The sequence below is a fragment of the Megalobrama amblycephala genome, linkage group LG14 (genome assembly GCF_018812025.1).
Source record: "Megalobrama amblycephala isolate DHTTF-2021 linkage group LG14, ASM1881202v1, whole genome shotgun sequence".
NCBI classification, from domain to species: domain Eukaryota; kingdom Metazoa; phylum Chordata; class Actinopteri; order Cypriniformes; family Xenocyprididae; genus Megalobrama; species Megalobrama amblycephala.
The window spans coordinates 46,191,933-46,217,948 of NC_063057.1; the positions used below are offsets into that span (position 1 = coordinate 46,191,933).

The 26,016-nt window shown below is 36.3% G+C and overlaps 3 protein-coding genes across 6 annotated transcripts; all 3 read right to left on the reverse strand.

Annotated features, from left to right (window-relative positions):
- Positions 1 to 1,477: 1,477 nt before the first annotated feature.
- LOC125245897 (gastrula zinc finger protein XlCGF49.1-like) lies at positions 1,478 to 14,473 on the reverse strand. Of its 3 annotated transcripts, none has more exons than XM_048156722.1 (3): positions 14,282 to 14,473; positions 7,851 to 7,986; positions 1,478 to 2,724 (listed from the first exon to the last, which is right to left on the reverse strand). In XM_048156722.1, exons 2-3 carry the CDS (start codon positions 7,933 to 7,935, stop codon positions 2,021 to 2,023), a joined length of 789 nt encoding a protein of 262 aa, XP_048012679.1. In that variant the 5' UTR covers positions 7,936 to 7,986; positions 14,282 to 14,473; the 3' UTR covers positions 1,478 to 2,020. The 3 variants fall into 3 exon arrangements, with proteins under 3 accessions (XP_048012679.1, XP_048012678.1, XP_048012680.1); XM_048156721.1 differs by lacking the exon at positions 14,282 to 14,473 and adding an exon at positions 11,764 to 11,861; XM_048156723.1 differs by lacking the exon at positions 14,282 to 14,473 and adding an exon at positions 11,557 to 11,757.
- Positions 14,474 to 16,755: 2,282 nt separating this feature from the next.
- Positions 16,756 to 17,655, reverse strand: LOC125245924 (oocyte zinc finger protein XlCOF15-like). The gene has a single exon (XM_048156754.1). The coding sequence runs from the start codon at positions 17,510 to 17,512 to the stop codon at positions 17,006 to 17,008; it is 507 nt and encodes a 168-aa protein (XP_048012711.1). The 5' UTR covers positions 17,513 to 17,655; the 3' UTR covers positions 16,756 to 17,005.
- On the reverse strand, positions 17,655 to 24,383 carry LOC125245917 (gastrula zinc finger protein XlCGF49.1-like). Of its 2 annotated transcripts, none has more exons than XM_048156746.1 (3): positions 24,329 to 24,383; positions 23,565 to 23,714; positions 17,655 to 18,296 (listed from the first exon to the last, which is right to left on the reverse strand). In XM_048156746.1, exon 3 carries the CDS (start codon positions 18,289 to 18,291, stop codon positions 17,752 to 17,754), a length of 540 nt encoding a protein of 179 aa, XP_048012703.1. In that variant the 5' UTR covers positions 18,292 to 18,296; positions 23,565 to 23,714; positions 24,329 to 24,383; the 3' UTR covers positions 17,655 to 17,751. The 2 variants fall into 2 exon arrangements, with proteins under 2 accessions (XP_048012703.1, XP_048012702.1); XM_048156745.1 differs by having other exon boundaries at positions 23,941 to 24,367.
- Positions 24,384 to 26,016: the final 1,633 nt, after the last annotated feature.

Here is a 26,016-nt window from a genome sequence, read left to right on the forward strand (position 1 = left end):
TGTTTTGAATAGGCCTCTAGTGGACAGAAATCTTACATACTGCACCTTTAACAGCCCTAGTTTGAATCAATAGTAATTTATAACAGTTTACTTAAAAAACAAACAAACAAACAAAAACAGTTGGTTTACTTAAATGTTTTGAGGTAACTGGTTTCCATAAAAGTTTTGAGTATTCTGAACTTGGTTGTGTTGTTCTCAATCACTTCACCAACAGTAAGTGTGTCTATGTACTGAGCCATGGTACAGGTGGTTTATCCAGCTGGCATTAATAAACAGAGGGAAGTTTTTGGAGTGAGTGCCTTCGTTCCAGAAAACTCATACCCCCTTTCCACCAGCACGAACCGGGTGCTAGTTCAACGCTAGTGCTATTGCCAGTTCAAAGTTAGTTCAACTGACGAGCCTTCTAAGAACCGGTTTGCCTTTCCACGGGCTAGAGAGCATATACGTCTCATCTTTCACAGCAACGCTAATGCGGCAGTGCCAAACACAAACTCACCAAGCTTGTTTGAGATGCATCGGCTTCTCGCAGACCGATCAGCATATGACATCAAAGCACCGCGAGAGCGATCCAAAAGCACAAGTAGTCGTATGCTCTACAAACGATCCTGCAGAGCCGCAGGACTCCGATGTCGCATGCTGATCACTCCGATGCATCTCGAACAAGCCTTCCATCAACAATGATGGACGTTTCATTACTATTGATGCTTATGGCTTTGCAAACCTACATCTGCATTGAAACACGGCTCGCCATAATTTGTATAGATGGAGATTACAATCAAGCTGCAATTAGCTCGATTAGCTGCTATTTCAAAAATGGCGGTCACAAGTTTCTTGTTGGTCATGGTAACCCCACCCCCAGCCCCTGACGCAAGCAGTTCTTACTTTTAGTCCAGCAATGTTTTGGTGCTACTTACAAACCACTATTCCTGGTTCAGATCTGGTACTTTGGGTGTCGAAAGACAAAGAACTGATTTGAAACTTGGCTTCTGGCTCCAAACCAGCACTCAAACTGCTGGTGGAAAAGGAGTATCAGTGGCTTAGTTCCAAAAAGTCCTCAACATAATCCTCTAATGGACCTCAATCCTGTTGCAGGGAGAGCAGTATGGTCCTCGGGGTGGATGGACAAATCTGCTGCAAGATTTAACTTATTTTGGGTTCGGTGTTCTGTCAAAAAGAGTCAGACGAGATGAAGAGCAGGGGATCGATTTGCAGCAAATAATCTTTAACACAGAAACAAAGAAGATAATCCACAACGAAAGGAATGTGACAGCTTTGAAAACCAAAGACAAAACTGAAGACAGAACCAAACTGAGGGGTTAATTTCCCAAGATAATGACAACTCAACAAGAAACGGGGAACATAAAACAAAGGGAACAAATGATAACATACCAACATCAGTTGAGCCCCAACAGAAGCCATATTCAAGTCCAAATTGAAAACATATTTACCTTTGTATTCTCTCATTAAAGATCAATCATTTAGTTTATGTACTTTTATTTATAATTTTACATTGTGACATTTCACAGCAATATTTCCACACAAAGAACATAAATAGGTCTCACATCTGCATGACTTTTCAGGTCTATCTGTAAGTATGATGGCAAAAGGTTTATTGCAGGTTTATTATCTAAAGAAAATCAGTTTTCTTCCAGAGTGAATGCACAAGTGATTTTTGAAATTGCTCCATTTTATAAACACTCACACCGAGGAACACTGCAATTTCTTTCCAGAATGAGTTTGCAAATGACACTTTTGGTTTCTTTATGCGAAACTCTTTTCACTCTAATCGCACATGAAAAGAGGCTGCTCTCTAGTGTGAACTCTTATGTGAACCTCAAGGTTTGCTTTGTTTGTGCAAGTTCTTCCACAGTAATTGCACATAAAGGGATTTTCTCCACTGTGACTTATTATGTGATCCTTAAGTTGATTTTGGTCTTTGAAACTCCTTCCACAGTGATGGCATATGAAAGAGTTGTCTCTTGAGTGAATTGTCATGTGGCGATTAAGGTTTACTTTACCTCTAAAACTCTTTCCACACTGGCCACATGTGAACGGCTTTCTCTCCAGTGTGAAGTCTCATGTGGACAATAAGGGTTACTTTATGTGTAAAACTCTTCCCACATTGAGGGCACATGTAAGGCTTCTCTCCAGTGTGAATTCTTATGTGGTTCTTAAGGGATTCTTTTCGAATGAAACCTTTTCCACACTCTTGGCAGATGTAAGGGCTTTCTCCAGTATGAATTCTCATGTGGACTTTAAGGCTTCCTTTTTGAGTGAAACTTTTTTCACAGTATTGACAGATGTAAGGGATCTCTTCCATATGAATTTTCATGTGGACTTGAAGGCTTCCTAGTTGAGTGAAACTTTTTCCACACTGTTGGCAGGTGTAAGGCTTCTCTCCAGTGTGAACTCTCATGTGGACTTTAAGGCTTCCATTTCGATTGAAACTTTTTCCACACTGTTGGCAGGTGTAAGGCTTTTCTCCAGTGTGAACTCTCAGGTGAACCTTAAGGTATCCAGGTTGACTAAAACTTTTTCCACACTGAGAGCAGGTGAAATAACTTCTAGTTCCTGTTGTTTGAGCTCCTTTTCTTGAGGAAGTATTTTCAGTCTTTGAGCAACTAAAAGATTGTTCTCCATTTATGAATTCATGATGTTTCTCATATTGGTCTTTTTCTTCATTTTCATTCAGTTCTTGACTTTCCTCTTTCAGTGGCATCATGTCTAAGACAAAAAAGACAAATAAAAGTTAACCCCAGTTTAATAGCACAACACAACAGACATTTAGAGAATCGCTGGGAACACCCTCCAGTTTGGGGGATGCTTGTTTAAAATCATGACAATTCATTGGCTGATGTCACAATTGTGGAGTAACAAAGAAGCATGGCAGAGCTTTGCAGAAAGAAAGTCTTCTCTCTAATATCTGTGAGGTTTAACCCTCTGTTTTTTTTTCATGAACTAAAATTACTCTTTCATTTATGCTCATACAGATAAAAGCAATACATCATTCTAAAGTCTAAATTGTAATTTTATTTGTGTCCACTTACAATCGAAACAAAAAAGGCTAGTAAGGGCTGTGCGTGTAAACTTCACTGAAACCCTGATCTCAAGAGCCGCTCTAGTGACAGACATTTGAGGTTGCGGCCTTTAGGTCCTTGTTAGCGTGCCTGCCTCCCATGCCAGAGACCCCGGTTCAAATCTCACTCAGAGTAGGACCGGTTACACTCGGTTTCTATTAAATTTGGTAAATATGGAAACATTTGGATTCTTGCCGAATGAGAGAGGTAATCCCAATGCCATTTCAGTTTTGCTTTAATAAATTTATTTTGGATTGACTTTTGTCATTTAATGATTGCCAGTATACCTTAATTTGTGTTTTATTTTTTATAGTTAAATATATAATTTATAGCTACTCATTTTTCATTCTTGTTCTGTTTTTAAAATCGTTAAATTTAAAGGATTTGTTGTGGAGTGAGGGGAAATAAGCCTAGGCTATAGTGTTTTATAATGTTTGTTTTGTTTTATGTACCAGTATATAATATGCATATAAATTAACGTAATTGTCTGCAATTACGAGGTTAACGGGTGTTTTTGAATTAAGATCAATTTCTGTTTCATGTGGTTACATCCTGTTCTGGGCCGGTTTGCGTTTCTCCACGTCGTAAATTCTAGGGACGAGGCTTCTAAACCGTGAATTTTCAAAGCGTGATATTCAAATGACAATTTTTAGCTGCCACATTTATCAACGTGCGATCATTCATATAATAGGATTGGCAGAATTTATGAGCACTATTTAATTAATATTATAGATGCAAACTCCTCAAAATTCATGCAAAATTCACCTTTTTGAGATCAAAATAGGTCACCTACAAGATTCGCGTATTTAAGTTTTTTTTGGGGTGAGGGGGGCACTAATGTAAGAATCTCGTAAAGTAGTGTTATGATAACTTCATTTAATTGGCATAAGTATTGATATGTATAAAGCTTGGGCCTGTTAATAAGCCTGGTATGGGATGTCACTCTTTCTCACCTTTTTCACCCCTATTTTTGCACCCGATATTTAAGTAAGCATATAAAAGTCTTCGGCATCCAACTAATATTTTACCCAAGTTATAAAAAATAACTGTCTGGCCATCTGGGATTTCGGAATTTTCATTTTTTTTGTTTGTTTTTTCATTTTTTAGTATATATATCACGTTGTGAGTGTACAGTGCATTCCGGAAAGTATTCACAGCGCTTCACTTTTTCCACGTTTTGTGATGTTACAGCCTTATTCCAAAATGAAGTAAATTCATTATTTTCCTAAAAATTCTACAAACAATACCCCATAATGACAACATGAAAGAAGTTTGTTTGAAATCTTTGCAAATTTATTAAAAATTAAAAATGTCATTAAAAAAAAAAAATATCACATGTACATAAGTATTCACAGCCTTTGCCGTGACACTCAAAATTGTCATCATCCTTGAGATGTTTCTAACAACTTGAGTGGAGTCCACCTGTGGTAAATTCAATTGATTAGACATAATTTGGAAAGGCACACACCTGTCTAACAGTACATCTATTATTTAAGAGCTGCTGTGCAGCCAAATTATGTACCAGCTATCAATGTAAAGTTGCTTTGACACAATCTGCATTGTAAAAAGCGCTATATAAATAAAGGTGACTTGACTTGACATGTCAGAGCACAAACCAAGCCATAAAGTCCAAGGAATTGTCTGTAGACCTCTGAGACAGGATTGTATTGAGGCACAGATCTGGGGAAGGGTACAGAAAACTTTCTCCAGCATTGAATGTCCCAATGAGCACAATGGCCTCCATCATCCGTAAATGTAAGAAGTTTGGAACCACCAGGACTCTTGCTAGAGTGGGCCGCCTAGTGATTGGGAGAGAAGGGCCTTAGTCAGGGAGATGACCAAGAACCTGATGGTCACTCTGACAGAGTCCCACAGTGGAGAGAGGAAAACCTTCCAGAAGAACAACCATCTCTGCAGCATTCCACCAATCAGGCCTGTATGGTAGAGTGGCCAGATGGAAGCCACTCCTCAGTAAAAGACACCTGGAGGACTCTCAGACCATAAGAAACAAAATTCTCTGATCTGATGAAACAAAGATTGAACACTCTGGCCTGAATAGCAAGCATCATGTCTGAAGGGAACCAGGCACCGCTCATAACCTAGCCAATACCATCCCTACAGTGAAGCATGGTGGTGGCAGCATCATGCTGTGGGGATGTTTTTCAGCGGCAGGAACTGGGAGACTGTTCAGGATTGAGGGAAAGGTGAATGCAGCAATGTACAGAGACATCCTTGATGAAAACCTGTTCCAGAGCGCTCGGAACCTCAGACTGGGGTGAAGGTTCATCTTCCAACAGGACAACGACCCTAAGCACACAGCCAAGATAACAAAGGAGTTGCTACGGGACAACTCTGTGAATGTCCTTGAGTAGCCCAGCCAGAACCCAGACTTGAACCCGATTGAACATCCCTGGAGAGATCTGAAAATGGCTGTGCGCCGACGCTCCCCATTAGTGCTGCACAATTAATTGCAATTAAATTGCACGCAATTTGACAAAGCCTGAGATTATTTTATGCACAGCTTGTCAGTGCTGTATGGCTCCGTGATCAGTAGTAAATGCTTCCCCATCTGAAAGCCAGAGGGTTTCAGCCAGATGCTCTCACTCATAAACTGCAAACATGACCTGCCCCAGAAGTAAATGCGTCATTCCAGGAAATCCCATACTATTGCTGTAGCTGAATAAACAGAAGATTGAAACACTTTGATGGATTAAACATGACTAATGATCACATGACTGCCTTATTCTGTGTAAGAAGCCACATCATCACACAGAAGGATGCTAAACTGTCATTATAAAGGGAGTTTGGACTAAAAACATGTTAAATGGTGTCTTTTGTTGGACAAGATGTTAATAAATGCTTCTCATGTCTGGAAAGATGTTTGATGCTTGTTGCTTTTTCAAATGCACATTGTAAGCTATTTAATCTTGCAGTGCTTTCAGATGGATTAGCATTTGGAGCCATACTTCATTGACAAGCCGCGCTTAAAAAAAAATTGCACTAAGCCAAATCGTTTAAGTGCGATTTCAATGTGATTTTTCTAATAGTCCGATTAATCATGCAGCCCTAATCCCCATTCAACCTGATGGAGCTTGAGAAGAATGGGAGAAACTTGTAGCATCACATTCAAAAAGACTTGAGGCTGTAATTGTTGCCGAAGGTGCTTCAACAAAGTATTGAACAAAGGCTGTAATTACTGTACATGTTTAATATTTTTCCATTTTTTTATTTTTAATAAATTTGCAAAGATTTCAAACAAACTTTTCATGTTGGGGTGAGGTGTCTGGGGTGTCTGTTAGAGCATTTGTACCCAGAAGCAGTGCTATCGCCACCTAAAAAGTAACTAGTATCTACTATTCTGGGTAGTTAGAGAAGAGTACTTTATACTTTTATTTAAGTACTGTTTTGACACTAGTACTTTTACTTGTAATTAAGTATTATTTCAGCAATGTGCTTAAGTACAAATTTTCAGTACTCTTTCCACCACTTCTACATTAGATTGATAAATGAGACCCACTGTATTTGCAACATATTAACCATTTCCCCGCCCATTGACAACTTTCTGTCATTTATGAGACAACGCTTCCCTGTCATTGAACTTTCCAGCTTTCCATGTTTTCACCGTTATAAGGTACGCCCTTCAAACTGTTTTTTTTTTTCTCAGAGTGTCTCAGTTCTGTGCACAAAAATGCCCTAGTTAAATTAATTAAATGAATATATTGTTTTATCTGAATTAGTGGGCAGGATGATTTTCACATCATTTTGTAACAAAAAATCTAGCTTACAAGATCCAGTTCTCAAAAGTCTTGTGAACAAAACTTTAGTGTGCGTTTTATGGCCTTATTTCAGTGACTATATTATTACATTTTTTTTCTCAAAATTACAAACATGTATATACATGGTGCTCACATATTGAAACCTTTGTGCTGAATAAGGTGTAATCAGATTTTAGCCATTAATATGTTTATAGCAACTCACCAACTCACATAATTGACACTTGGTTCTCATGCAGTGAAAAATATGGAGCAAAGAGGACACTGACAATGTGCCGACAGACAAGATATGATACAGATATGAAACAAAAACATATGAAAAAGCCTCTGCTTTCAAATTCTGACAATTTAATTTATAAAATTCAAACAGCAAATGTTGTTTTGTGGCTCTTTAATGGGCTGTAACAAATCACTGTAGTGCCTCAGTTCAAGTGACATGCAAACTAATAATTTCTTTCGCTTTACTAGTACTTGTCATGAAATAAAGAGGAATGAACATCAAAAGGTAAGTTGTAAGATACAGTACAACTTACTGAAATGAATTATGTCTCATAAAATTGCTGTTTTACAACAGCAGAAAGACGTCAATAAAACAACTTAATCAGACATTTACTTCATGAAAGCCATTCAATGACCATAACCTGGACAGTTACAGTAGCTAGAGAGAAGCATTTTGAAAATAATATGCACTATGCATCCCGGCATGAGAGGAGATGGAAACAAGAGATACTCTTAAGAAACATTTTCGAAAGCCGAAGTGATTTTCTTGTTTTATTTAATAGTTAGAATAGGTGTAACTCAATATTTTAACTAATTGGAAAAGGTGAATAATCAATCAAAGCCTACAGATTAATCAGTGAAATAATCAATGATTAATCAATTTTCAAAATAAACACAGCCCTACCACTCCTGACACAATCTTCAAAAAATCATTCATTCCTTTAGGAGGTCAACATTATATAAATAAGTGACTGAGTTCAGCTTTGAGAATGACACCAACCTGTCTGTGTCTCAGTATCTTCTTGTTTCACTCTGAATACTTCTTCAATCGTCAATTCTTCAGTCTCCACTTTAATAAACGCCATCTTTATAATAGCGTTTCACGTGGATCTCAGTTGCTTCACCAGGAGTTTTACCTGTGTGTTTGGACAATATGTCATGTTTAAGATGAGAATAATTGACAAGATGAAAAATAAATCCAACCTAAATCTTGGGTGCATCTCAATCAGCTCATTAGTTCAATAGTCAGTGCACTAGTAATGGAGTCAGTAAGAGTGACATGGATTGTTCTTAAATTGGTATCATTTTAAAATGTTCTTTGAGGTTCCTTTATAATGTTAATATAGTTTTTTGCACACACACACAAAAAAAGTGCATGACTGAAAAAGAGTTATGATTGGCTAACATAATTACATAGGAAACCACACCCACTATCATCAGTAAGGGTTTTGAAAACATTATCCATATAAAACCATCATTTACAGACATCGGCATTGTAAAGACATTTACATTATAAAATCATTTTCCTACAGTAGTGCTATGGACAAAAAACAGATAAATAAAAAAAATATATATCATATAAAAAAAAAAAAAAAAATCATATCCTGCTCACTGTTCATATTGAAGGCTATGAAAACAAATATAGTGAATGTAACCATGCAGGCTATGCTATATTATATATATATATATATATATATATATATATATATATATATATATATATATATATATATATATATATATATATATATATATATATATATATATATATATATATATAGCCTATAATGAGCAAAAAAATGATTAAATAACATTACATTCTAACATTGTAATGTTACAATCTAAAAACAAAAATAATTATTTTATTTTTACATTCACAGAACTAAAAAGGAATAAAAACAAAAGCACAGACTAATTATATTAGCCTACATTTTCTTATTTTTCCCCCTTTTGCTTTAGTAGTGGTAAAATAAAAGCTAATTATTTAATTTAAAATAAAAAATTATATTTATACTCATAATATGTTGCCTATATAATCTCACACAGTCCAAGTGGGTCTTTTCATGTAAACCGCTACTTTAGGAAAGGAATTATATCTCCTGCAGAGTGTTATTATATTTTGGGGGGTTTTGACATGAAACATGAAAAAACCACTGATCTGTGGACAGTGCATTCTCTCTCTCCCACACACAACTAGACAATTAAACTACTTTATCAATAAAATAGTTTCAGGAAAGCTGCTCATAAGTTATGCACTGAAGAGAACGCCACATCTCAAAGGCATTAAACAACACATGTATCTGTCAGATCATCTTTTTCCGTTCAAACATTTATTTGTTGCCCCACTTTATCAAATGTGATTGAGAATGTGAGACAGCATGCTTTGGGTAATCTGGGACAGTCTTCAAAGATGCATTTAGGGACTCTATAAGTCTAATGACAAGGGCGTAGATCTTATTAAAACTTAGGGGTAGACCATGGATATACTTTAAAATTAACTGTAATATAAGGTTAATGTATGCCATAATGAGAAATTTGGTGTTAATGTGGGCTACACCATGCATATGGGGAAAGAGACAATCCCAAAAGCACAGAAGATAATGGCGTGATAGATGAGTCTCTCACCTGTGAGGACTGTTTGCTCCCCGAGTAGCCCCAATTGTAATAGAATGGAGAACTTAAAGGTGCAATGTGTAAGAATTTTGCAGTAAAATATCCAAAAACCACTAGGTCAGTGTTATATATTTTGCCACTATTTGTAAATTGTGTCGGGATGGTAGTCGCCTGTCAATTGCGTCATACCCGCGTTACCCTCAGTTTCCGGTTTTATTTTGTAGAAACCATGGAAACACCAAAGACGCTTTAATATTTACATGTTTTAACAGACAAGGGAACAACTGTTTTGATATATTTATAGACAGAAAAACTAATTATTGTTAAATAGCTCAACACGTTTATTGTTTAAATTAAATTTTTTAACATGCTTTACCATGCCTCAGAGAAAAACACTTGTGTGAAATAGCTAACATAGCATAATCGGATGCAGCTTTATTTTTAGTAACAGTAATACAGCATACAGCATTTTCATTAATGTTATTATATTTTACATTTTCAACACACTCAAATGTATCTAATATGATAAACAGAGCTGTGTTACCTCATACTCATGACCGGAAAAGCGGAAGCGGCGCCGGCGACTGTGGCATAATAAAAGTTCCGCTGCTTGTGAGGCATGTGTTGCGCAACCGCTCCAGCGGCCTCGTTCAGCTACCACAACATACTGCTCTGTTTCATACTACAATAACGTTAATAATAGCATCCATAAACATGATTTCTTCCCAAGTCCTATCCCTATTCTTTTTCTCATACACCACATGTCCCAAGATTCTGCGCTCAAACTTGGCATCATCAATCTACGCATTTGTTTTGAATAGGCCTCTAATGACCTCTAGTGGACAGAAAATATTACATATTGCACCTTTAAATGAATAAACAATTGCTATTGCCTAAATTTTAGTTGATTTTTAAAAATCTTATACAATTTTAATAGAGTTTTAAATTAATTTAAATTATCAGTTAATTATAGTTATTTAATCAGTTAAATATCAGTTAATCCTGTATAGAGATAGAAATTATTTTTCCAGATATTGGAACAGTCTTTATGAAAAAATATGACTAGCCTATATGTGTATATGAATTAATTACATTTCTATGAATAATATACACTTTCTTATTGAGATTTCTGTACTTGTCATTTTTTCATAGTGCTTTTTAAAAATGGGTGATATTGTGTTTGGCATGCATAAAAGTATGGTGAATGTAGGCTTTTTCACAAAAACACTAATATGGCATGTCTCCTCTGGGTTAAATATCTTCATTCTTTCTTCTGGTATGGTTAGAAAACATCTTAGGGATTTCAGAAAAGTCTAATGTGTTAGATACTGAAATAAATCATACAAGTCAAAATTGCAAAAAATATCCCAGATTACCCTAGTAACCCAAATTCACCCTAGTATCAATTAGGCCTATTTTTATTTTGGTCTGCAGTTTAATAAAAGTTAATCAGAAGAAAATTAATAAAATGGTAGCAGTAGTCTAACTGCACCTGTTCCTGTTGAATAATAATTTAGTGTACATAATGAATAAAAATAAAAATCACAAACATGACCATTGTAATTAAAATTATTTTATAAATAACCATTTATTTATATTGCAAACAGGTAAGAAATGACAGGTGCTTTGAATATCTCATACTGGAAGCGTTATACTGCTATAGATTATTTTTCTAAAAAAAAATCTAAAAAAACAAAAAAAACAAAACACAAATATAACTTTTAATTACTTATGTTTCTAAATAAAACAGTATTAATTTTTATTTCATTACAAGTGGCCTAAGAGACCTTATAACTCTTATTGGTAGTTATTTATTATTCTACCCAACTGATCAACAATATGTAAAGGCTAATAACAAGGTGTATTATAAATTAAGTTATTATTGAACAACTTAATTCACACATAATGTGTGTAATGTTAGTTTTTTTGGGGGAAAGTTGCTAAAGTATTCTGAAAAGTTGCTAAATAAACAAAATTGCTAAATTGACAACACTGAAATCATTTAGCTAAGAAATAAACTCAAATGGTAGTTTCTCTCATCAATAGTACTACTTGACAGTGACCAAATTCCTGTTTAGGAAAAACTGACTTACGATTTATGGGAGCAAAATGAGACGGACCCTTTACTCATTTGCGGAAGTGCTTGCCTTTACTTGAAAAACGTTCATTGCGGTTAGCTAAAGCATTGCAATGTTACATTCAATAATAATCAAATCATTTTACATCGATTGTAAAAAGTCTAAAATAGACTTAACGCTTTGTATTTTATCTGTCATGTGTAACTGCTTAAAAACACAAACCTTTCTTCGGCTGAATCACAGACAGAGAAGCTCGGCGCATGCTTATGACGTCACAACACCACACCAAAATAAGAGTCCTACTCGCACATTAAAATCACAGAAGTCCATATACATTATACAAAAACACAATAAAATAATAAAACATATTTCAGCGGTATTCAGTTGAATTAACTTTTATTTGATACATTTTTGCGGCATAGCTTAAAGTATTTTTTTCAAAAACACAGTTTGTAAAATTAAACCTTTACTATGACCATAGACAAATACAACAATTGATAACGTTGCAATATGGTATTGTGCAAGTGAAATAAGAATGCAGAGTGCGAATTATAAATTATAGAAATTATAGAGGTCTACAATAGCTTATTCCTACTAGTAACAACTGCATTGTAGAGCTCACTATACTATTCTGTGCCATCTCATTATGATAATCACACCTCTTGTATATTCATTTGGCAGGTATAAATAGGTGGGAAAAATTGTCACGGATGGTAATCAAAATGGATGAAGTAAAAGGTGGCGATGGAGTGCAGCAGGCTGCATTATCTGCATTTGATCGCATTTTAAGTGCAGTTCGCGTGTTCAACAAGACTTACAGCGGTCAGGCGACACTAATATTTTTTCAGACAGTTGATTCATCGATCACGAAATGATGGTAAAATTCAATGCAACAACACTAAAAAACCCTGTTATGGTTCCTTCAGTGCTGCTTAAACTGCAGAAAAGATCAGTAGCCCCTCACTGCAGAACACTCGAGATCCAGGGGGTGGAGTCGGGTAGGTTAAGGGATATGTAAAGTGGGAGGAGTTGGATCTAGAACCAGGGGGTGGAGATGGGTAGGTTTAGGGATATGTAAAGTGGGAGGAGTTGGATCCAACCCCGCCCCCTGGATCTTGTGTCCTGCAGTGAGGACCATTTGTAGTAAGCCCCTCCCCTTGAATGCAGATGAACCAATGGCAGTTGAGTATCAGTTGTACGGGGACCGGAACTCTGACATTTTTAGGTTTCAGCACCATAGAGGTACACTGGAAGATCCAAAGCTTTTATAGGTTTGATAGTGTTCATGCTACAAAAATGGTAAAACAATGTGCCTGGGGTAATTGTAAAGGTATCCTGAGAGGATGGGCAATAGCATTTATTTTATTCCATTTCCTAAATCCAAACAAGACAAAGCTAAATATCTGCTTAGCCAACTTAACTTTCAGAAGATTAACAAGGATGCATACATTTGTTCTGAGGCAAGTCATTTAATCGCAATCATTGTGTAGTAACATTAAGTTAATCATATGTTACGACCCCGTCTAGGGTGAGGCCGCAACATAAACTGCAATTGAAATCAAAGATCCTTTGTACACTTTTATTTACAAAACCACAAATGAAAGCACAACTTCAGGGGCCTGTACCATGAAGCTGGATTAGCTGGCTAGCCAGGTAAGTTTCAGATTAGTTTGTGCCAATCCTGGGTTTTAGGTACCATGAAAGTGACTTGGCTTTTAGCGGTGTTCATCGCCATAGTAACTTACGCTCCATGGCTAACCTGCTCCGGGGCAGGTTATGTTCTAGGTTAGAGATCTCAAACTGAAATTGGACCAATCAGACGTAAGCTAAGTGACACTGACACACCCAACACAATAAAGTCCATCCCTCAGTTTCTCTTCCTCCAAATTAAATGTCACAATATAGTAAAAACAAATATTTAATGATAAAATTGTCTGGTTTTAATGATAATTACTTAGAATTATTTTATGATTTATATATGATTTGTATAATTATCTATATTTTTATTAATCCATTACATGCACACAAGTTTAGTTTAACAGTTGTTAGTAAGCATTTAGTTTCAATGAATATTAATATATATATAGATCTTATGTAATATAAATAAGTAAATATACTCTTTAAATATGACTACATGTGAACTTGTATATTTGAGTCTCTATTGCTATATATGATCAACTATATAAACTAACTTCACAACTTTCACTTGCACTGATAGAGAAAGATCATTTCTTTTATTTGTCCTCTTTCACAGACAAGTATTTTCCATTAGTGTAAATGCGTTTAAATTCTTAATTTTCAGCAAAAGAGTTTTGAATCACGCTGGCTCTCTCGCGAGAAGTGAATCACAGTTTATCTCTGTTGCAAGGCATGTGATTGGCTGTTTGGCACTGATGTCACAGATTCATGTGCACGCGCTCCCCAAACTCAGGATCAAAGCCTGAGTTGACAGAGAAAGTTGATGATCAGCATCATGGTACCAACAAAGCCAGATAGGAGTGGTTTGGTTTTGTCAACTCGAAACTAATCCTATAACCCTGAGTTTGTTCAACTACCATCATGGTACAGGCCCCAGGGGTGAGCAAAGGCCAAAACAACAAACAAACACCGCACAAACTCCTACCAGAAAAACCTAAATTCCCTAACAAAAGAAAAGAAAAGAAAATATAATAAATTATCCTAACTCCATATCTAATGAAAAACAGGAGAAAACTGTATTTACAAAAGAAATGGTACTTACCCCCTACAGCTTCCTAGTGTGGAAAAAATATTTACAATATTTTGCAGAAATATACAAAAGGGAAATGAGATTGACAACAACTTATCAACTCAAACCCAAAAATAACACTGCACGCAACAGGCAAGCTAACAGCAACAACACGCTGCAGCAAACACACAATTGAACAACAGGAAATCACAAATTGAGCAGAGCTCCCTCTTCAGGCCTTCCAGATCCTTTTATTGCTGCTCCCTGGTCCCATCAACACCAATCAGATACAGGGATCACTTTGGTAGAATCCAATTCTATGAAAGAAAAGACAAGAGGAAACGAGAAAGAGAGCGAGAGAGGGAAAGAGAGCGAGACAGGACCAGCAACACACATATACACGATACGTCTCAGGACGTAACACATATTAAAATCATATTTAACTTTAGTAAAAGTTAATTGCCAGCTAAAGTTAATCGCCACTAGGTAAAGTGAGTTTGCTTCAGAAAATGTAGCTTCCGAGACCAAGTAGACCAAGTTGTAACCAGGGTTGGGCAAAAATACATCAAAATGTATTTTAAAATAAAATACCAAATACTCAAATTTTAGGCATATCAAAATAAACTACAAAATACAGCAGCCACACTATGTATCAAAATAAACTACTGTATTTTTGTATTTTAAAAATACTAAAAAATACTTTTACAAGGGAGCATGAAATTTCTTTGCAAACCTTCCATCAGTTGGCATATTTGATCTATCCCTGCTTCATACTACAGTAACGTTAATCTGATCCATGAACATGATTTCTGACTGAGTAAACGTACACACAAAATGTACACACGTGATTCAATCAAAAACCAACTTTAGCTCGATAATAATTTTCCTATTGTCACTGTGAAGCTGCTTTGAGACTGTGTATTGTGAAAAGCGCTATATAAATGAAGATGAAGCAGTCCAGTTTTCCCCCCGACTCATCACATATTATGCGATCAAGAAAATGTACCTCTGACTGTAGCATCAGGCCAGCATCATGTATATGCCAGTTTGGGTATTTCTCTTGGTAGAGCTGCTTTGCCCTTGGATCATTTGCAGTGCCATCGCTTGTTGCCTTAGCAGTGAAGGGTTTTGGGTAGTAAGAGGACTGTATGAACTTTTCTGTGACCTTCTTCCTTTTGATTATCTTTCCAAAATTAGAGGCTGTCAACCTTCCCTCTCGCTTTTTATGCCATTCCTTATGCCAGGAAGCTTGCCCCTTTGTCTCAGCTTTAATCTTCTTTGCTTCGTCTAGGCTGATGCTGTGATTGCTCTGTAGTGTAGATTCTGGTATATTTATGACTGTAGAGAGGGGCCTGAGGATGTTGTTGACATTGGAAGTAAGCCTCAATTTGGTAAGTTTTGAATTGGCCAGAGCAGACAGAGGCAAGAAACTCAAAAAAAATTCAAGTTGCCTCTGTTAGGGAGCTGAAGATAGCCATTGGGAAAAGTAGACTATATATCATACAATTGGCTGAGGTATATCAAGTATGTCAAGCAAGTTGTGTTGGTACTGTAGTCTCTAACAAGTTACTCTAACTCTTACTCTTAAGAACGGTCCAATGTTGGCAATGTTTCTTTAGGAATCTGGATCTGATACCAAACAGTTGAAGGTCAAAATTACAGTTTCAGTGCAGCTTCAAATTTCAAAACACTGCTTCAGGAAACTTCGGCGCGTTATGAATCAGCGTGTCGAATCATGATTCGGATCGCGTCAAACTGCCAAACTACTGAAATCATGTGACTTTGGCGCTCCGAACTGCTGATTCGGACATGCTGATTCATAACACGCCGGAGCTCCCTGAAGCAGTGTTTTGAAATCGGCCATCACTATATAAGTTGTTATTTTGTTTTTTTGCCGCACCAAAAATATTCTCGTCGCTTTATAATATTGAACTGATTTAAATATGTTTTTAGTACATTAATTGATCTTGAGAGAAGAAATGTCATTGCTGGCTATGCAGGCCTCACCGAGCCATCGGATTTCAAGGTCTTACGGGTGTGGAATGGCATGAGGGTGAATAATAAATTACATTATTTTCATTTTTGGGTGAACTAACCCTTTAACTTGCATTACGCACAATCTTTCAATTAAGGTTGTGTCCTTTTATTTATAATCTTTCATTTTCATAACACAGCAAGACAAAAGTTTAATATTTGATTGTGAGGTATCAATATATATGAAATGGAGTGACGTCTCTATATAATCAAAATTAAAGGGCGTCTACCGTAACCACTCAAACTATAGCAAATGGGGTGGTTAGGTGTAGATACAGGTGGATACATACTATGTGGCGAAAGAAAAAAAGCCTCAAGCCTCAGCTGTGATTTGAACGTAGCCTTGATTTTACACAGATACGTATTTTCTTGTGCCATTTTAAATTGCTGGGCCATTTAAAACTCTTTCCACACAAATGACACAAATAGGGTTTCACATTTTCATGACTTTTCAGGTGTATCTGTAAGTGTAATGGCAAAATAAATTTTTTATTACAATGATCACAATTAAATGGCCTTCTTCCAGAGTGAATGCAAAGGTGATTTTTGAAATAACACCTTTTTTCAAACCTCTTACCACAATCAGAACACTGCAATTTCTTTCCAGAATGAGTTTGCAAATGACAATTCAAGTCTTTTTTCTGTGTGAAGCTCTTCTTACATTGAAGACAAGAGAAAAGCCTCTCTCCAATGTGGACTCTCATGTGACTCTTAAGGTTTCCTTTAACCGTGAAACTCTTTCCACACTGAGGGCAGGTGTAAGGCTTTCTCTCCAGTGTGAACTCTTATGTGAGTTTTAAGATTTCCTCTTTCGGAGAAGCTCTTCCCACAGAGTTTGCAGGGGAAAGGCTTCTCTCCAGTGTGACTCCTCATGTGGGTTTCAAGAGATGTTTTATATGCAAAACTCTGTTGACACCGAGGGCATCCGAAAGGCTTCTCTCCAGTGTGAACACTCATGTGTGCATTAAGGGTTGCCTTATATCTGAAACTTTTCCCACACTCAGAGCATATGTGAGGTTTTTCTCCAGTGTGAAGATTCATGTGAATCTTAAGGGTAACTTTATGATTGCAACTTTTTCCACACTGCTGGCATTTGAAAGGCTTCTCTCCGGTGTGAATTCTCATGTGAACCTCAAGGTGTTTATTTAATCGGAAACTCCTTCCACACTGCTGGCATTTGAAAGGTTTCTCTCCAGAGTGAATTGCTATGTGCATGTTAAGACGTTTCATGTCTGTGAAACTTTTTCCACACAGATGACATACAAAACAATCCCCTTTTGAGTGAATCCTCAAGTGCTGATTAAGGGTTACTTTACGGCTAAAACACTTTCCACACTGATTCACATGGGAATGGCTTTTCTCCAGTGTGAATGTTCATATGATACTTAAAGTTTAGCTTTGTTGTGAAGCTCTTTCCACATTGTTGGCACGTGTAAGGCTTCTCTCCAGTGTGGATATTCATGTGCTTTTTAAGGGCTGCTTTTCGAGTGAACTTGTTTCCACACTGTTGGCAGGTGAAAAAGGCTCTCTCCAGTGTGAACCCCCATGTGGTCTTTAAGGCTCCTTTTCTGAGTGAAGCTCTTTCCACACTGTTGGCAGGTGAATGGACTCTCTCCATTGTGAATTCTCATGTGGACATTAAGGTGTCCTTTCTGAGTGAAACTTTCACCACATTGTTGGCAGGTGAAAAGGCTCTCTCCAGTGTGAATCCTCATGTGGACTTTAAGGCTCCATTTCTGAGTGAAACTCTTTCCACACTGCTGGCAAGTGAAAGGCTTTTCTCCAGTGTGAATTCTCAAGTGGGCTTTAAGGTTTTGTTTTTGACCAAAACTCTTTCCACACTGAGGGCATGTGTAATCACGGTTAGATTTGGTCTTCTGAGAAGTTTTTTGTGAGGATGTCTTTTTAGTCTGTGTGAATTTTTCTTCAGTCATGAAATCATGATGATTCTTAAACTGATTTTTCTCTTCCATTTCATTCACTTCTTGGCTCTTCTTTTTCAGTCTCATCAGGTCTTAAAAAAAAAGAGACACAAAATAACAGACATTACAACCAGCACCAAGTATGCTAGATCATATATGCACTAAGCTACTTTATTTTAAGGTGCCATGGTTACAGTTACACATAAGTACTTAATATTATAAATTTACCAACATACTACATGTTTAAATTTTGGTTTCACGTTATTTTCTTGTGATTATATATAATTTACTGTTGTTACATGTACTTACTATAGTAATAACAATGAATAGTGTAGCAATGGTAAAACAAGGACACTGTAAAATAGTGTTACCAATGTTTCCTGTAGGGCTGCCCTCGACTAAAGATTTTGCTGGTCGACTAGTAGTCCTTAATTTTAAGCGACTGTCGACTAATTGCACGTTTATCAATAAACCTTATATTACTGGGCTGTTGAATACTCAAATCTGATTGACCAGCGTTCTAAGGTGTGAAATTATTTTCAGGGAAAAGCACGGTAGTTCTAACAGGTCTTGACTGCATTGCAGTTCCATATCACTTCACCAAATATTTTCAGTTATCTCAGTAGGTCCTTAAAAAAAACGTAAAAGAAACAAGACCCACAACGACACAGACCAAGCAAATATAGTTAATAGGATAAAAATGACAAATTATTGTCATGGTTTTTGCCACAAAATACGTTTTATTGTGTCGTGAAAGCGACAAATAATCTCTCGCGCTCTTGCTCTTTTTCAAACGGAACAGTGTCTTTAAGGTGTGGTGACCGTAGTACAAGTGGAATAATTGACTCTGGGCTGTTGAATTCTTAGAAAATAATTCTCACCCAACGCTTTGCGTCGTGGCCTCATTACTACCTCAGGTAGTGATCAATTATGAGCCAATTATTCCTTACGTATAAATCATAATAAAGAGCCTTCAATGCCTACATAGCCTAGTTAGCACTCAAGCACATGCATACAAATTTGTCACTGGCGCACCGGCAGAAGTAATGAACATGAATGCGTCAGAAGAAGCAAGGCAATTGACCCTTTGCCAGGGAGTTTATTGACAAGCGATCTAACCAATCAGAATGCCAAATCCGCCATTTTGTCGAACAAAAGCAGTCAGGACTTAGGAGATTAACCTTGGTGGACTTAAACTTGAAAAATGATGTGTATTGACGTCTTTCCGAGTCTGAAACAAAATTCCTTCTCATGTTCATTCATGTTTATTTGATGCTATAAATTAACTAGTAGGAAGAGATGATCATTTTACGAGCCTCTTGAGGTGAGGCGCTACAGAATTCTGTCACGACACATTAAAGAGCCACAAAACTATTTTTATTGTTTGAATTTCTTAAAAAACTACACAGTTTGAAAGCTGAGACTTCGTTTCATATCAAAAGTAACCTGCTCTGTCTTGTCTGTCGACGTGTTGTCAGTGTCCTCTTTGCTCCGCGACGTATTTTTCACTCCGTGTGGCATGACAGTGTCACGGCTTGTCAAACAAAAGCAACAGTAACTGGGGGTCGGGTCTTTGCTAAGGGTCAATTGCTTTACCATTTTAATAATTAATTGATAAACTTGTGTTTTTCTGTATTTCCGGCCACAGTGATGAAGTTGATGATGCTGACTCGTCATATCCGCAGTAGTGGATGCACCAGTATGAACGTTTCATACGGATTTCATAACCTGAGAATTTTTTTTTCTTTTCCATTTGAATTGGTTCATTTAAAAGTAGACATTTCACTTTCTATAGATATATTATTCATGTCTGTGAGGCAAGTTTACATTAAGTTTTGTTTTTTTTCTCTTTCTTTTTGGCGAGCTCAAGTTCTCACAGAGAGACGGCAGAAATCGCACTGTTTGGTTTCATTATTTTACAAAAGCACGTTTTGTTGTTATTGTGAGTGCACACAAATAAAAGATGACGCTTCACAGATTCAAAAGATGTATTAGCCTACTCTTATTTGTATGACCAAAAATTACAGAGTATTTTAAGTGCAAGTGATCGCACCGGCACCTCCATGTTAAGCCGCGGTCACACTGGACTTTGAACGTGCAAAATTTCATCGGATGCTGCAACAGTCGTGATGTGACGTCACAGTCTACAGCGTCTTTTTTAAAACCATGAATTCAACATATAACATATAGTAATACATTCAAACTGTAAAAATATACAACCTACTCGACTTTACTGCAAAAATATCATTCTTTTAATTCAGCCAAGAGGTCATGCTATGACGAATCGATTTTCTACTGGTTACACGTCAGGTCAGAGTTCACCAAACTTCTTTCGCACAAGCTTGCGTTTCCGGTCTGATGCATTCACATACGTATGAATGGAAGTCAATGGGGCGAAAAGTGCAGTGTGACCGCACCTTTTAGCTGTCATGCAGTAAACATGCTACTATTAAGCTCCGCACATTTTCTAGGTTAACGTTAAAGCGAGTGACCATGTAAAGATGCTACTAACATGTTTGAGATAAGCCATATTTGAGGTCAATGAATGATAGCGAGCGTTTGAATGTCCAGCTGTTAATGATCTGTCCGTCACAGACTGCGGGACTTCACCACTTCCTGTAGATTTTTTTTTCCTGTGACTAAGCGACTAATTGACTATTATGGGGGTTTCTTGTAATCTCAAAATGTCTTCTCAATATTGTTAACTGGACACTTCCCAAAAGTTTCAAGCTGGCACTCAAATCCCTTATCAAACACAGCTTGGGTCAGGTCTGCTTTTGGCATCTGATCAAAGCTACATCACTCTTCTAATGATATTAGATCTTTCAACACTATAGACCACAGCATTCTCTTTTTGTTGCCATTATTAGACAAGCTTTATCACAGTTTACATTCTATCTATCAGACTGTTACTGCTTTCTCTGTGCAAATGAGGAGACGTCTCATCAAACACAAGTAAGTGCCACAGGGCTCAGTATTAGTTCCTTTGCTTTTCTCTTTGTATACACTTTGCAGGTTAGCTTTCCTCATCATAACCTGAAAAAAACAAAAACAAAACTGCACAACTCTTAACAGATTGTATTAATGAAATTAGGGCAGCAGCAACTGATAAAAAAACAAATCTGATAATCATGTCTTTATGCAGTGCATGGAAATACATCCATTGTTACCGGGACAGTAGTGAATATCTATGTGAAACCAATAAAATAGTGCGGGACATGAGAGTGAGCTGCTCAAGCTGACCATGAATCCTAATGTCACAATGAGATTTCAACCCTACTAATCATAGGGTTCATACTAGGACTGCCCTCGACTAAAGATTTCTCTAGTCGACTAGTAGTCGTTCATTTAAGCATTTAGCCGACTAATCGCACATTTATGTTAATAAGCCATAAATCATAATAATGAGCCTTTAATTGATATATAAATTAGCCTAATCCATGCTCAAGAAGAAGGAGCACGTCTAAAAAAATTTCATAATTTTTTGATAATGTTTTCTGTGTTTACGGCTGCAGAGATTAAGTCAATGATGCTGACTCATCTCTGCAGTATTGTACTCGCCTATATGCACGTTTCATACAGATTACATAATTTGAGAATGCATTTTATAATTTAAATTTGTTAGTTTAAACGTAGACATTAAGCTTTCTATGGATATACAGTCAAACCAAAAATTACTCAGACACTAGATATCATTTTTTAATTTCATTGTACAGTGGACTACCTGTAAAATTGATAAAAAAATGTGACCAAAAATTATTCAGACACTTTGACCTGACCATGTTTTGCTTAAGTATTATCTGACATTATCAAGATTAATTTCTCACAATTTATTACCATTTTTTTATCTATAGAATAAAACTGTGATCATGTGTGAAATGTTAAAGGTGTCTGAATAAATTTTGGTTTGACTGTATATTTCTTGTTTCTGTGAGACATCATTTTGCGGTTATTGTGAGTTTACAGAAATAAAAAACCTTTACAGTTTGCTTTAATCTTATCTGTATGACCAAAATGAAATTAAAAGTATTTTAAGTTAAATACAAGTGATCGCACCGGCGCCTGTATGTCATACAGTAAGCACGCTCTCCACACAAACATGGATAATAATAATAATAGTGCACATTTGTCTAGGACTAGGTTAAACATTAGAGTGAGTTGCTACCATTTACATGTTTCAAGAGATAAGCCATATTTTAGGTCATTGAATGATAGATCAGTTAATGTTAATGTTGCAAAAAATAATTATATTGTTTAGGTTACTTTTATAATACTTTTCAAATTTAATTAATGTCAGTGCTTCCCACACATAGACTTTACTTGAGCGGTCCACCTAGGTATTTTAACCGCCGCCCAAGTATATTTGGAGACACATTTTTGCTTTTATTATTTTTATCCTCTTATACTTTTACATACGCCCAAGATAATGAAACCATCCGCGATCGATTAATTAGTCATTTCATACCTGCTCGTTATGCGTGCGTCAGAACTGTTCACTCCAGCATTTTGCAGTCACAAGGGGGCGCTGTTGCGCGTTCTACAAGCTCGTGCAACAGCACTTCAGACTGCTTCAAAGTGATTTTCAATCAATGAAAAGTGCAGATTTATGCCAAGCGATTGCTAATGAACTCAAGTTAATGAATTATTACAATGTCTACTTTATGGCCTTTATATAAAATGTTTTATACGGTTGTAAGAATCTGAAGGATCAGCCTGCAATAGTACAGACAATTCAAAATAAGACTAATACCAGTGTATTTCGGGCTTGTTTATGATTAAAAGTCACACACTAAGTTTTTTTTTTCCTTCTGAGCAATATTGGTATTTTGGTTACACAATAGATTGTATTTCATTTGATTTCCATTTAATTCATAGTAAATTATTGTAGTCTCCCCCACAGGAAGAAAAGACTAACATTATTTGAAACGTATAATATTCATTATATAAATGTTATTAGTAAAATCTGTGTCCCATTCACTGAGAGAGACACTATATGTTAAAAACCACACATTATTTGTTGTTTGTCACATGTAGTAGACCATTTTTGTGCCGTGGGTAATAGGAGGATTTTTCACCCGGCTACCACCGCAAGTATGTTTCAAACCTGTGGGAAGCACTGAATGTTGTACTAATGAATGCCAAAATGGAAGTAGGATCTTCTCAGATGCACTTGATGCAGTATTAGTATTTGTCTGGTCATATGATCTCAACATGTCTGTCCATATGTGGTGACCAGCTCCATGTCTAATAAAACCGCTTCAATTAGGAAACTCATGACAGTCTTCTAAAATATCATTCACTTCTAAAGGTGAACATTTTAAACATGATAACATAAATTTAGTTTTGAGAATGAAACCAACCTGTTTGTTCTCAGTATCTTCTTGTTTCACACTGAATGTTTCTTCAATCTTCATTTCTTCACTCTCCTCTTTAATAAACGCCATCTTGATAATATCTTTATCACATGAATCTCAGTTGCTTCACCATCACTTTTTCTGTGTTTTGACACTCTGTCATGATTAAGATGAGAATAATGAACAGAAAGAAAAATCCAAACTAAATTTCAATTATAGCTCCCTAGTTCAGTAATCAGTGCATTAACAGAAACTTAATATTTATTATTATATTTAGTATTTAATGACTTATATCAAAGTTTTTATGATTATTGCAGGTATATTACATTTCAAATATTGCACTTTCATGAAAGCATTTTGAAAATGTTTTGTAAAAGTTCACCCGGATGTTTTTGAGTTCTCGTTGCAGTTGTCGTCCAAGTTTTGTCAATCCATTTATTCAGTTGAGTTTTAAAACGCCTTCTTCATCACTACTTCAGTGACTGAATTAATATTTACGACAAACTGATTAAAAACACATGAAGTGAAATGAGACGCAAGCTTTCTGTTACGTTCATTCACTGTAGACAAAGCATTCAATAACAACCAATTCGTTTTACAGTTAAAGTTAGTGATGGGCGCGTTCGAAACACGCTTCGTGAAGATTTAGAACCGTTTGCAAATAACGTACTCCGTTTCGAACCGGTGATTCGAAGCGCGTATCAATTGTTTTGAACTGCTTCGTTTCTGGTTTGCACATTAAATGACTTTAAAAGAGTAAAAAAACAAACCTTTCGAGTCAAAATCATCAAAATAAACGTAGTAGCGCGGCGCACCTTTATGACGTCATATAACAAGAATGTAAAATGTAAATGTAAAAGTCCCGCTGCTGTCTTAAATCGCGAAAGTGTATAGAAATTCACACACAATACAGACATACAAAAATTTGTAATGTATACAGTTTTCAGTTTAATTATGTTAGCTGGGGCACTACATTTAATTTGTTCCTGCGGTCACATCGTGATTATAATCCTCAAGCAAAAGTGTATCAAAACAATGAAAAAAGTTTGGGGAAAAAAAGCTACTCAGGTGGTCTCACACACATATACTAACTATCAATAACTGTACAGCTCTGTCCACACAGTATTTAAGGCATTTCTTAGAAACAAACAAAAATAAATAATACATTGGTTAAATATGTGTAGCAAAAAGACATCTACAATAAAGAATAAGGCAGGGTAAAATTATATTTCCTTGATATTATACAACACTGTGCTTTTACCTTTATTAATTATTACTTACTCATAGATTCTGTCAGAGTGTAATCCATTTTACATTTACACATTTGGTAGATGCTTTAATCCAAAGCAATTTATGTTTATTTGTTCATCATATTTTACAATGCGTGTTGTTGCACAGCTTTAATGAACACAGAAGAAAATATAAAGAACAAGAAAATAGTCACAAACAGTCAAAGGAAAAAGTTCCAAGGAAAATCCTTAAAGGTCCTGTTTTTCGTGTTTTTTTGAAGCTTTGATTGTGTTTATAGTGTGCAATATAACATGTGTTCATGTTTCGCGTGTAAAAAAACAGTATTTTTCACATAATTTACTTATCTGTATACCGCTGTTTCCACTGTCATAAAAACAGGCTGATGACTTCCTTGTTCTATGAAGTCCCTCCTTCAGAAATACGTAACGAGTTCTGATTGAGCAAGCGGTTCCTGTGTTGTGATTCGACAGCAGCTTAGCGAACCTTGCTCGGAAAGGTCACGCCTCTTACCATAACGTGGAGATGCACGCGCTCAGTGTTATTGTAAACATGTCTTTAATTTTACCCTATCAATTTGAGCCGGAATCAGACCCGGTGACTGGACTGCGGGATGAAAGTAACAGCGTTTCAACGACATGGCGACAAACACACTCTACAAACGCAACTCTTGTGTATTCCTGTGGGCGGAGGTTAGTCAAAAAACTGTTTTAGTGACGTCATTTAAGAAGGAAGTAGAGGGATGTAGTCCAAACTGGCCGTTCGATGTAGGCGACTTCTGTTAAATAAAATATCTCGCTTGGCATTGAACTTTGAGCTTTAAAATTATTATACTCTATTATACTATTATACTCTAACAACAACATTACACACTAACTAAAGTTTGAAACATGGGATCACGAAGAACGGGACCTTTAAGATATTTACAAAATGAATCATTTTTCAATCTTGAGTTGTTGTTGTTGTCACACGTCCTGATATTGCTGAGTTAGATGCATTCCTGGGTCAACATATTTTGTTGATCCTGGAACAACATTCCAGTCTGAAAATTTAGTCTTAACCCTATTCCTACCCCTAAACCTAACCCTTACCCATAAGTTATCCCAAAAATCAGAGGGAAATGATTGATGAATAACACTGATATAGAAGCACCAATTCATGATTTTAAGCCTAAACTTGACATAATCTGTACACTTGTCCCTCAAATCTG

Excerpts from the sequence above, each read along its gene's own strand:
- LOC125245897 (XM_048156722.1), bottom strand. The coding sequence starts at position 7,935 with ATGGCGTTTATTAAAGTGGAGACTGAAGAATTGACGATTGAAGAAGTA. Across the intron at positions 2,725-7,850 it reads AGATACTGAGACACAGACAG|ACATGATGCCACTGAAAGAG; the intron begins GTTGGTGTCATT and ends TTTTTGTCTTAG.
- LOC125245924 (XM_048156754.1), bottom strand. The coding sequence starts at position 17,512 with ATGAAACGTCTTAACATGCACATAGCAATTCACTCTGGAGAGAAACCT.
- LOC125245917 (XM_048156746.1), bottom strand. The coding sequence starts at position 18,291 with ATGAGACTGAAAAAGAAGAGCCAAGAAGTGAATGAAATGGAAGAGAAA.